This window comes from Argopecten irradians, chromosome 3, assembly GCF_041381155.1.
Source record: "Argopecten irradians isolate NY chromosome 3, Ai_NY, whole genome shotgun sequence".
In the NCBI taxonomy this organism is placed as follows: Eukaryota; Metazoa; Mollusca; class Bivalvia; order Pectinida; family Pectinidae; genus Argopecten; species Argopecten irradians.
Window position 1 is genome coordinate 55,672,010 of NC_091136.1, and position 14,393 is coordinate 55,686,402.

General features: G+C 33.2%; 1 protein-coding gene across 1 annotated transcript in view; it reads right to left on the reverse strand.

The window, feature by feature from the left end:
- LOC138319138 (apoptosis-resistant E3 ubiquitin protein ligase 1-like) overlaps window positions 1-14,393 on the reverse strand; it is a 54,189-nt gene that overhangs the window by 16,733 nt on the left and 23,063 nt on the right. Inside the window, exons 5-10 of the mRNA XM_069262078.1 lie at window positions 9,902-10,142; window positions 8,194-8,357; window positions 3,141-3,309; window positions 2,801-2,934; window positions 2,015-2,092; window positions 590-731 (exon numbers count right to left, since the gene is read on the reverse strand). Of these exons, the coding sequence (XP_069118179.1) occupies window positions 590-731; window positions 2,015-2,092; window positions 2,801-2,934; window positions 3,141-3,309; window positions 8,194-8,357; window positions 9,902-10,142 (928 nt within the window). The remainder of the gene's footprint in view (window positions 1-589; window positions 732-2,014; window positions 2,093-2,800; window positions 2,935-3,140; window positions 3,310-8,193; window positions 8,358-9,901; window positions 10,143-14,393) is intronic.

A 14,393-nucleotide genomic window follows, 5' to 3' on the forward strand; every position in this document is an offset into this window, starting at 1 on the left:
TAGTGTTATATCAATGGAATAAAATACTGATAAACTAATTGATAGAGACTAATTACCGATAGTGTTATATCAATGGAATAAAATACTGATAAACTAATTGATAGTGACTAATTACCAATAGTGTTATATCAATGGAATAAAATACTGATAAACTAATTGATAGTGACTAATTACTGATAGTTTTATATCAATGGAATAAAATACTGATAAACTAATTGATAGTGACTAATTACCAATAGTGTTATATCAATGGAATAAAATACTGATAAACTAATTGATAGAAACTAATTACCGACAGTGTTATATCAATGGAATAAAATACTGATAAACTAATTGATAGTGACTAATTACTGATAGTGTTATATCAACGGAATAAAATACTGATAAACTAATTAATATAGACTAATTACCCATAGTGCTATATCAATGGAATCAAATACTGATAAACTAATTAATAGAGACTAATTACCAATAGTGTTATATCAATGGAATATGTATAGTCACAATCTATTCAAATATACTTGCTATTTCCGGAACAAAGAGAAATGATGCAACAAGAAGAAAGGGGAGGTAATAAGATGATCCTTACCAATATTTCTGAGTAAAAAGTTGGTAAATGTAGCAGCTATGACACTCCGCTCCTTGGCTGCTAGGATCACAGGAGGCTGACAGCAGTCATATATAGTCATCACAGGTAGGTCATAACGAGTATTGTGGCCGGTAAAGTAAAACTACAATATAAACGTCTTAATTAGACAATGAAACTACATTATAGATATCTTGATTAGACATTGAAAATACAATACATGGGTCATAATCAGTATTGTGGCCACTAAAGTAAAACTACAATATAGACGTCTTAATTAGACAATTAAACTACATTATAGATATCTTAATTGAACCTACATTATATATATCTTAATTAGACATTGAAACTACATTATAGATGTCTTAATTAGACAGTGAAACTACATTATAGATATCTTAATTAGACAATGAACCTACACTATAGATGTCTTAATTAGACATTGGAACTACATTATAGATGTCTTAATTAGACAATGAAACTACATTATAGATGACTTAATTAGACAATGAAACTACATTATAGATATCTTAATTAGACATTGAAACTACATTATATATATCTTAATTAGACATTGAAACTACATTATAGATGTCTTAATTAGACAATGAAACTACATTATAGATATCTTAATTAGACAATGAACCTACACTATATATGTCTTTATTAGACATTAAAACTACATTATATATGTCTTAATTAGACAATGAACCTACATTATAGATGTCTTAATTAGACATTGAAGCTACATTATATTAATTAGACATTGAAACTACAATATAGATATCTTAATTAGACATTGAAACTACATTATAGATATCTTAATTAGACATTGAAACTACATTATAGATGTCTTAATTAGACAATGAAACTACATTATAGATATCTTAATTAGACAATGAACCTACACTATATATGTCTTTATTAGACATTGAAACTACATTATAGATGTCTTAATTAGACATTGGAACTACATTATAGATGTCTTAATTAGACAATGAACCTACATTAAAGATGTCTTAATTAGACATTGAAACTACATTATATTAATTAGACATTGAAACTGCAAAATAGATGTCTTAATTAGACATTAAAACTTCAATATATAGGTCATAATCAGTATTGTGGTCGCTAAAGTAAAACTACAATATAGATATCTTAATTAGAAAGTGATAAATACCTCAGATTTTATAACTTAATCTTAAGAATGAATTCATGTTCATGGAAACAATTGAAAATTGTATTAATATATTCTAGTGTACAGTTTTGTTAATAAATATATCAACAAAACAACATTCCATTACAAAACAAGACATTAGAGACATTAGAAATTATGTTGCCAAACCTATTCTAGGCTTATAGTTACATTTTGAAGCATTTTTCAAAATAACTTTCAGAATACACAGAAAGAACATTGCAAAAGCTTACCTTAGTAGATGGACAAACTCGCCATGTAAATAATTTCTTGCCAATTATTTTCAGATAGTATTCTTTTAAAGTTAGTTGCTGAAAGAATAAATGTGAAGTACATTATATTATAAAATATGCAACCTAAGAGAAATACAATACAAAGTTTGTTATAAAATTGGATGCTATTACCGGTAGCTTCAAAGTTACCAAAATTAAACATATTTAAGTGTCACTAGTCCAGGTTTGTGATCTACACTTTTAATCATATGAAGATTATCATTATTTGTACTGAGGTTAAAATTTTCTAGAGACTACTAATCAGTTTGTACTAAATATCAAGAGACATGATGAAATTCCAACAAGTGGAGTATGTTACAGCCTTGCCTGTTTGAAATCTTGTAACTAATTTAATATGAGCTTTTTTCGCGGTATTGGCTTTTAAATTGGTCTAATACCTGTACTTAATGACTTCAAACTATTGAAATTAACTGGATAAATTGTGTAAAGAAATTCCCCCAAATGTGAGTGTTTTATTAAAAAATTGCTAATGATATCTATACATTAAAGATATTTATGCTCCACATTTGGTTGGAATAGCATTCGTTGGAAGTCATATGAAGTAATGTTATATACATATTACCGGTAAGTGGTAAGTTCTGATTTAAACCACAACTTCAGGTACTGTTACAATATATTGATATCCACTCTGTTTACTTAAATTGTTTTCAAAAACGTATTTAACTGTAATATATTAAAGTGTCATGGAAGTCTTAAACATATAAGTAATTGAGTAAGGAATCTTACTTTTGGAGATATGTAGACATAAACTTTCTTTGCCTTTTCTTCAGAAGATGGATTGCCCTGAAGAAGTCGTGCCTCGTACCAGATACTGTGAGACTTACGAGCCATGTTTTTGTTAACACAGGCCATGTCCTCATCTACAACACAACATAGTATCATGAATGTAAACAGCTTGACCCTCTGACAGCATTCAGTGAACATTTGGATACATTTTTCTACTTTTATACCTTTAAATAAATAATAAAACATGAAAGCATCAGCTAATAAATACAAACTATATTTTCTGAAAAATCATCGAACAGAAATTGTTATTAAAATCTTGATTAAGAAAAGTAAGGCGTACTACTGATGACGAGAATATTAAAATCTCCATTCCTCAGCTTCATATCGCCATAGGAAACAGACGCTTGGTAACAGCCTTCCCTTGCCATTGTGATTCTCATGTTGAGTTGTTTCTTATCTGGCATGTTGACAAGTTGGGTGGCAGGCACATATTTGGTTTGACTTTCTGTCTGGAAAACATGTATAAGATGGTGTTACTATTGTTAATGTCTTCATCAAGTAAAGGAACGGGATGGTGTTACTATTGTTAATGTCTTCATCAAGTAAAGGAACGGGATGGTGTTACTATTGTTAATGTCTTCATCAAGTAAAGGAACGGGATGGTGTTACTATTGTTAATGTCTTCATCAAGTAAAGGAACGGGATGGTGTTACTATTGTTAATGTCTTCATCAAGTAAAGGAACGGGATGGTGTTACTATTGTTAATGTCAACATCAAGTAAAGGAACGGGATGGTGTTACTATTGTTAATGTCAACATCAAGTAAAGGAACGGGATGGTGTTACTATTGTTAATGTGTTCATCAAGTAAAGGAACGGGATGGTGTTACTATTGTTAATGTGTTCATCAAGTAAAGGAACGGGATGGTGTTACTATTGTTAATGTGTTCATCAAGTAAAGGAACGGGATGGTGTTACTATTGTTAATGTCAACATCAAGTAAAGGAACGGGATGGTGTTACTATTGTTAATGTGTTCATCAAGTAAAGGAACGGGATGGTGTTACTATTGTTAATGTGTTCATCAAGTAAAGGAACGGGATGGTGTTACTATTGTTAATGTCAACATCAAGTAAAGGAACGGGATGGTGTTACTATTGTTAATGTGTTCATCAAGTAAAGGAACGGGATGGTGTTACTATTGTTAATGTGTTCATCAAGTAAAGGAACGGGATGGTGTTACTATTGTTAATGTCAACATCAAGTAAAGGAACGGGATGGTGTTACTATTGTTAATGTGTTCATCAAGTAAAGGAACGGGATGGTGTTACTATTGTTAATGTCAACATCAAGTAAAGGAACGGGATGGTGTTACTATTGTTAATGTGTTCATCAAGTAAAGGAACGGGATGGTGTTACTATTGTTAATGTGTTCATCAAGTAAAGGAACGGGATGGTGTTACTATTGTTAATGTGTTCATCAAGTAAAGGAACGGGATGGTGTTACTATTGTTAATGTCAACATCAAGTAAAGGAACGGGATGGTGTTACTATTGTTAATGTGTTCATCAAGTAAAGGAACGGGATGGTGTTACTATTGTTAATGTGTTCATCAAGTAAAGGAACGGGATGGTGTTACTATTGTTAATGTGTTCATCAAGTAAAGGAACGGGATGGTGTTACTATTGTTAATGTGTTCATCAAGTAAAGGAACGGGATGGTGTTACTATTGTTAATGTCAACATCAAGTAAAGGAACGGGATGGTGTTACTATTGTTAATGTGTTCATCAAGTAAAGGAACGGGATGGTGTTACTATTGTTAATGTGTTCATCAAGTAAAGGAACGGGATGGTGTTACTATTGTTAATGTGTTCATCAAGTAAAGGAACGGGATGGTGTTACTATTGTTAATGTCAACATCAAGTAAAGGAACGGGATGGTGTTACTATTGTTAATGTGTTCATCAAGTAAAGGAACGGGATGGTGTTACTATTGTTAATGTCTTCATCAAGTAAAGGAACGGGATGGTGTTACTATTGTTAATGTGTTCATCAAGTAAAGGAACGGGATGGTGTTACTATTGTTAATGTGTTCATCAAGTAAAGGAACGGGATGGTGTTACTATTGTTAATGTCTTCATCAAGTAAAGGAACGGGATGGTGTTACTATTGTTAATGTCTTCATCAAGTAAAGGAACGGGATGGTGTTACTATTGTTAATGTGTTCATCAAGTAAAGGAGAAAGTAAAGGAAGGGATGTGTTACATTGTTATGTCAACATCAAGTAAAGGAACGGGATGGTGTTACTATTGTTAATGTGTTCATCAAGTAAAGGAACGGGATGGTGTTACTATTGTTAATGTGTTCATCAAGTAAAGGAACGGGATGGTGTTACTATTGTTAATGTGTTCATCAAGTAAAGGAACGGGATGGTGTTACTATTGTTAATGTGTTCATCAAGTAAAGGAACGGGATGGTGTTACTATTGTTAATGTGTTCATCAAGAAAAGGAACGGGATGGTGTTACTATTGTTAATGTCAACATCAAGTAAAGGAACGGGATGGTGTTACTATTGTTAATGTCAACATCAAGTAAAGGAACGGGATGGTGTTACTATTGTTAATGTCTTCATCAAGTAAAGGAACGGGATGGTGTTACTATTGTTAATGTCTTCATCAAGTAAAGGAACGGGATGGTGTTACTATTGTTAATGTCTTCATCAAGTAAAGGAACGGGATGGTGTTACTATTGTTAATGTGTTCATCAAGTAAAGGAACGGGATGGTGTTACTATTGTTAATGTGTTCATCAAGTAAAGGAACGGGATGGTGTTACTATTGTTAATGTCAACATCAAGTAAAGGAACGGGATGGTGTTACTATTGTTAATGTCAACATCAAGTAAAGGAACGGGATGGTGTTACTATTGTTAATGTGTTCATCAAGTAAAGGAACGGGATGGTGTTACTATTGTTAATGTCTTCATCAAGTAAATCAAGTAAAGGAACGGGATGGTGTTACTATTGTTAATGTGTTCATCAAGTAAAGGAACGGGATGGTGTTACTATTGTTAATGTCAACATCAAGTAAAGGAACGGGATGGTGTTACTATTGTTAATGTGTTCATCAAGTAAAGGAACGGGATGGTGTTACTATTGTTAATGTCAACATCAAGTAAAGGAACGGGATGGTGTTACTATTGTTAATGTGTTCATCAAGTAAAGGAACGGGATGGTGTTACTATTGTTAATGTGTTCATCAAGTAAAGGAACGGGATGGTGTTACTATTGTGTTAATGTGTTCATCAAGTAAAGGAACGGGATGGTGTTACTATTGTTAATGTCAACATCAAGTAAAGGAACGGGATGGTGTTACTATTGTTAATGTGTTCATCAAGTATAGGAACGGGATGGTGTTACTATTGTTAAATGTGTTCATCAAGTAAAGGAACGGGATGGTGTTACTATTGTTAATGTGTTCATCAAGTAAAGGAACGGGATGGTGTTACTATTGTTAATGTGTTCATCAAGTAAAGGAACGGGATGGTGTTACTATTGTTAATGTGTTCATCAAGTAAAGGAACGGGATGGTGTTACTATTGTTAATGTCTTCATCAAGTAAAGGAACGGGATGGTGTTACTATTGTTAATGTCTTCATCAAGTAAAGGAACGGGATGGTGTTACTATTGTTAATGTCTTCATCAAGTAAAGGAACGGGATGGTGTTACTATTGTTAATGTCTTCATCAAGTAAAGGAACGGGATGGTGTTACTATTGTTAATGTCTTCATCAAGTAAAGGAACGGGATGGTGTTACTATTGTTAATGTCTTCATCAAGTAAAGGAACGGGATGGTGTTACTATTGTTAATGTCTTCATCAAGTAAAGGAACGGGATGGTGTTACTATTGTTAATGTGTTCATCAAGTAAAGGAACGGGATGGTGTTACTATTGTTAATGTCTTCATCAAGTAAAGGAACGGGATGGTGTTACTATTGTTAATGTCAACATCAAGTAAAGGAACGGGATGGTGTTACTATTGTTAATGTGTTCATCAAGTAAAGGAACGGGATGGTGTTACTATTGTTAATGTCAACATCAAGTAAAGGAACGGGATGGTGTTACTATTGTTAATGTGTTCATCAAGTAAAGGAACGGGATGGTGTTACTATTGTTAATGTCTTCATCAATAAAAGGAGCTAACAATGAAATCTCACTTCTTTGAGGAGTAGGAACTTACACATTTCACATCACTAATTAGGAGTGGGAGCTTACTACTGGTGGATATATCTATATTTATAAGCTGAAATAGATACCTCAGATATACATACACCTAACGTCTCTAACAAATAAAATACAGATCTAAATCTTTGATGCACTGACGTCGAGCTGTTTATTTATATGTGACTAGAAATAGAGTGAACAGCCGAAAGTCTGGACTCTATCCATTCCGAAAAATAATCTGTTGTATTGATTTTTGGCAGTTGAGGAAATGTAACTGGCTCCTCTTTTTTGTGCAGTATCCATCAAATAAATGTGATATCATGTGACATTAGCATCAATATCAGAAGTCATGAATTTGATATATCTGTCGACACAGCCAAGCTCAGATCATTACTTCCTGGTTAAGTTTAATATGAAACACACTAAATCTTCAGCCTTAGGAGTAGATTTACATTTCAACTATAGCCCCACTATATAACCTTCCAAGTGCATTTTGTACATATAGCATTCATCTGTCTATGAACTGCTATCCACTTATTATGACATCATTATCATTTTGATGTCACAATTGTTGTGCGAGTGATTACGGAAAATGGCTGTTCTGTCTTTAACGATGATGAATTCTTTATTCATTATAGATCCAAAATCTCTTGATATTTCATCATCAAAATTGTTATCAAATGTAAATATAAGAACTGAACTGCATTCAGCTGGCAATTATGAAAGTATGAATGCCAAATTGACAAAGGCAAATTCAACATGAAGCGCAAGGACGCTTCATTAAATTTGCTACTGTCCAGTTGGCATTCATACTTCCATAATTGCCAACTGAATGGAATTCAATGCTTAAATAAGAAGCATCCATTATAGAGTGTGGAGCTTTTAAATGTTTGTAACAACTGTTGGAATATTTATTTGGTGAATCTACTGTAACACTCATTGGTCTTTTTGCAAAGGAAACACTATCATCAAATTAATTCATTGAGTGATTCTTTTAGACATTTTCCTTTTTGAATCAATGAAATGACTGCTAAAATACAGGGACTGAATATTTAGGACCTTAGAAAGATCAATACCTGGATGAAAAAGAAAATCACAAACATATTTCGCAGCAAGGCGAAACATTAACATCACAATAACGAGGAGAAAAATTCCATAGTTAAGGTATCTTACTTCTATGACTTTGATTTTGAAGTAGTGATTCTGGTCTGCTTTGTAGACGGCCGGGTTACCAAAGGAGTCCTGTGTTTCTATGGTGAGGGGGTAGGGAGTGCCCGCGGTACACACTATTGTAGAACAATAGTTGGTGAATCCTGTTCTGCTTGCATCAATAGGACCTACAATATAACCAACATGTCAGGTATGGATGTGTAAGGTTCAGATGATGGAGTAAAGTTCTTTGCACAAACCAGACAAATGGTCAGTAACGAGCTACTCAACTCCACATTGTTGGATGTTTACCTCAACACTTGGCCCCTGTAGTCAATAACCTTTACTGTAAGCATTGCTCATATCTTTTAGCAACATGTACGTCCAATATACCATGACAAGATCATGGATTCACAATTTTGACACAGAAAAATCAAAGTCCAAGGCCGCTCATAGATGCTGTGAATGAAGGACTCAAACAAAGGAATAAAGAAATTGGTTTATCATTAATATTGAATTTAGTATACATGTTGTAGTATATACTAAGTGTGCAGTGTTGAATTTTGGAGTTAAACAAAAAAAAATTATCGTATTTATCTCATGATATTTAAAGTTGATTCAAGAACAATAGGTTGAATAACTCCTTCTCCTGAAATAACTGAAATAAATTTTATATTTAAATTTATTTCTGAAATAACGAATTCAACACCAATGAATCTGGTCAGAATCCGAGTGCCTTTTTTTTATATAAGTAATTAATCAAATCTATATTCATATATTAATCAATAAATTATTAAGTTTATCAATGTCTCTTCAAAAAAAAAAAAAAAAAAAAAAAAAATAAGTTAATATATTCATATACTAATATCCACCTAATTTAAGAATATTTTTGACGAAAAAATAACATTAGAATTATTACCATTTCCGGATATGTTTTGGTTTCCCTTTTAAAAAACTAATTTAACATGACTGTTTGCATGTATAACATATCACTTTGCTTTGCTGACTTTGGACTTATAAATCATGGCCAGATACCTTTGTCACATAAAAGGTACATAATTACTTATAACACTCCTTTAAAGTAATGAAACATAGTTGCAAATAATACACTGTGCAAGTCCAACAGCAATTGCTATGCACTGATACCCTATGTTTTCAAAAACAAGAAAGATGAAATTAATGTTGACTAGAGATTTACCTTCTCATGTTTACTTTCTACATGCATTTTAGTGAAAAATGATCTTAGTTAGAAGTAATCATCAGAAAACATCAATGATTGCATAATCGTAAACATCTATTACCATTGTGTAAATTATTGTACATGAGGTTTTTATTTCATACCTTTAATTAGAGTGTGAAAGTAACAAAACAACATTTAATTTTCTTCCCAGATTATTATTATTGTTTTGATGTGCTCAGGCTTGCCGAGCGTACCTATGACTGCTGTTTCATAGCATAAAAAATTCAAAGGCAATCTAAAAAGTTCATAATTTGAACTAATTGATTAAAACAATTAACTTCATTCAATATATTATGATACAGATTTTATTTGTACATTTCATATGCATATCATTTTTAAATAAACAATTTGTATAAATCAAACATACTTATCAATTAGATCAGATACATACCAGAAAACATATTGCGACACATAATTATTGATTTATTTAAGGAATATCTGTGCAGTATCAATTATTTTGTTTATAGATAACTTATATACATGTATAATTACCTGCATCAAACTCTCGTGTGAAGGGACTTTCCTTGATGTGCTTCCCGGAGACCATGATTGAGATTTTATATGGCCCTGACCGATGGACCGTGAAGGATACACGCACTACGTTAGATTTACCACTGTCTTTGTCTTGTTGTTTAGTACACGCCACTTTAACACCGCGATGTAAGATCTCAACTATCAGGTTACTCGTATCCTCATTCACTATCACATATGGATTGCCATTTTTTCGGAACAACTGAAAAAAATACAGCAATATATTTTTTTCTTTTAAATCATAATCAGAGACATTTCAACATTCTATGGGGAAAAAATCCTTTCATTAGAATATAAAATATTTAATGTTAGTTTCCATGGTTTTAAACCTCACCATAAATAAGGTTGCAGTACTTTCAGATTCAGGATGAAAATTGAATCTTCATTAAATAGTAGGAGAAAGCAAAGGTCCATGAATCATTATTCTATAATTACTGTTGATAGAGGCCGTACTGATGTCACAATAACTGAATCAAATCATAATCGACCAATACAAAATATATCACAAAATCTGAAAAACACAATGAGTGTAGCCTGGGTATAACACATATTCCAATGACAAAAAGGCTGTTCTCTGTCCCCTGACAGGTCTATACACCAAATCTCATCAACTGTTACATCATCACTTATCATTTCAGAAACTGCTTAAATCTGAAAGTTAACCATGGCCAGCAAGCCTATATTTCATGATTCATCATAGAATGGTAATACATTGACCAGGCAACTCGATATATTATCCCCAAATGTCAAAGCCTATTACAAAGTTGATATATATTCCTGCCAGGCAAAATATATCTAATTTATAATGCAGACGCTGCAACCAAGCTTGGAAATGAGTTTTGTAAATGCCAATCTTGTCAAAGTCTGCATGCATAAAACCAATACATTTCTACACAGTGGGTGTACAGCAGGACCAAGAAGAGCTGTCCTCACTGAGGCTCCCCGTTGACCCAAAGGGCTGTTAGCAAGATGAATCAATCTCTTATATCATACATCTTTAATGATACACATCAGTCTCATATAATGTCAAAACCTAGAAAGTTGTGAATTGCTATTGTCATTGTGGGATATCTTAACCACAATCATTCTGAATGGTTAGCACAACTACTTGTCAAGTAATGAATCCAACAGGGGGGAAAAGCAAAAAGCTTGATTTATCAAAGGGCTATTAGAAATGGATGATAGTCATATCTGTTCAAATTTCTGAAAAATCTCATTCACATCACAGCCCTTTAACATCCTTCAAACATATACCAAATTACATAAGATCAAAGAGAATTTGTTGGTAAACAATGAAACATGAGAGAATGATTATGGATTTTTGTCTGACACATGCTTTTTAATACAACATCCTTGTGCACTCTTATGTATCAAAGAGAAGTGGACACCATTGCTGGAGTTCTGTGGTGGCAGCCCCGCGGTGGCAGCCCCGCGGAGCCATCTATAATGGGCCTTCTGTAATACTGCCTGAACAGAGACAGATTAGATGGGTGATACAGTAGCAACATCAATCTGTCACACCATCATGGCATGGAGAGGAGGCCATCTTTTATATCTATTGATAAATCACTCTGATTGCCTGTTTCCAGATATTACACACAACTTGTTTTTCTACAATGATTCTAACATAGGAAATCTCTGTCCTCAATGGGAACCTTATACAACATGGGCAATAATATCATCAATGGGAACCTTATACAACATGGGCAATAATATCATCAATGGGAACCTTATACAACATGGGCAATAATATCATCAATGGGAACCTTATACAACATGGGCAATAATATCATCAATGGGAACCTTATACAACATGGGGAAATAATATCATCAATGGGAACCTTATACAACATGGGCAATAATATCATCAATGGGAACCTTATACAACATGGGGAATAATATCATCAATGGGAACCTTATACAACATGGGCAATAATATCATCAATGGGAACCTTATACTACATGGGGAAATACTATCAACAATGGGAACCTTATACTACATGGGGAAATACTATCAACAATGGGAACCTTATACAACATGGGGAATAATATCATCAATGGGAACCTTATACAACATGGGCAATAATATCATCAATGGGAACCTTATACAACATGGGCAATAATATCATCAATGGGAACCTTATACAACATGGGCAATAATATCATCAATGGGAACCTTATACAACATGGGCAATAATATCATCAATGGGAACCTTATACAACATGGGCAATAATATCATCAATGGGAACCTTATACAACATGGGCAATAATATCATCAATGGGAACCTTATACAACATGGGCAATAATATCATCAATGGGAACCTTATACAACATGGGCAATAATATCATCAATGGGAACCTTATACAACATGGGCAATAATATCATCAATGGGAACCTTATACAACATGGGGAAATACTATCATCAATGGGAACCTTATACTACATGGGGAAATACTATCAACAATGAGAACCTTATACAACATGGGGAATAATATCATCAATGGGAACCTTATACAACATGGGCAATAATATCATCAATGGGAACCTTATACAACATGGGCAATAATATCGTCAATGGGAACCTTATACAACATGGGCAATAATATCATCAATGGGAACCTTATACAACATGGGCAATAATATCATCAATGGGAACCTTATACAACATGGGCAATAATATCATCAATGGGAACCTTATACAACATGGGCAATAATATCATCAATGGAAACCTTATACAACATGGGCAATAATATCATCAATGGGAACCTTATACAACATGGGGAAATACTATCAACAATGGGAACCTTATACAACATGGGCAATAATATCATCAATGGGAACCTTATACAACATGGGCAATAATATCATCAATGGGAACCTTATACTACATGGGGAAATACTATCAACAATGAGAACCTTATACAACATGGGGAATAATATCATCAATGGGAACCTTATACAACATGGGCAATAATATCATCAATGGGAACCTTATACAACATGGGCAATAATATCATCAATGGGAACCTTATACAACATGGGCAATAATATCATCAATGGGAACCTTATACAACATGGGCAATAATATCATCAATGGGAACCTTATACAACATGGGCAATAATATCATCAATGGGAACCTTATACAACATGGGCAATAATATCATCAATGGGAACCTTATACAACATGGGCAATAATATCATCAATGGGAACCTTATACAACATGGGCAATAATATCATCAATGGGAACCTTATACAACATGGGGAAATACTATCAACAATGGGAACCTTATACAACATGGTGAATACTATCAACAATGGGAACCTTATACAACATGGGGAATAATATCATCAATGGGAACCTTATACAACATGGGCAATAATATCATCAATGGGAACCTTATACTACATGGGGAAATACTATCAACAATGGGAACCTTATACAACATGGGGAATAATATCATCAATGGGAACCTTATACAACATGGGCAATAATATCATCAATGGGAACCTTATACAACATGGGCAATAATATCATCAATGGAAACCTTATACAACATGGGCAATAATATCATCAATGGGAACCTTATACTACATGGGGAAATACTATCAACAATGAGAACCTTATAAAACATGGGGAATAATATCATCAATGGGAACCTTATACAACATTGGCAATAATATCATCAATGGGAACCTTATACAACATGGGCAATAATATCGTCAATGGGAACCTTATACTACATGGGGAATAATATCATCAATGGGAACCTTATACAACATGGGGAATAATATCATCAATGGGAACCTTATACAACATTGGCAATAATATCATCAAAGGAACCTTATACAACATGGGCAATAATATCATCAATGGGAACCTTATACAACATGGGCAATAATATCATCAATGGGAACCTTATACTACATGGGCAATAATATCATCAATGGGAACCTTATACAACATGGGGAATAATATCATCAATGGGAACCTTATACAACATGGGCAATAATATCATCAATGGGAACCTTATACTACATGGGGAATAATATCATCAATGGGAATCTTATACTACATGGGCAATAATATCATCAATAGGAACCTTATACAACATGGGGAATAATATCATCAATAGGAACCTTATACTACATGGGCAATAATATCATCAATGGGAACCTTATACAACATGGGCAATAATATCATCAATGGGAACCTTATACAATATGTTGAAATACTATCATCAGTGAGAATCTTATACAAAATGGGGAAATATTTTCACCAATGGGAATCTTATACAAAATGGGGAAATACTATCAACAATGGGAACCTTATACAACATGAGGAAATAATATTATCAGTGGGAACCATAAACATTGGGAAATACTATTATCAATGATATACCTACCAACATTTGACAGAAATGAACATTTGACAGTGATAAACCTACTA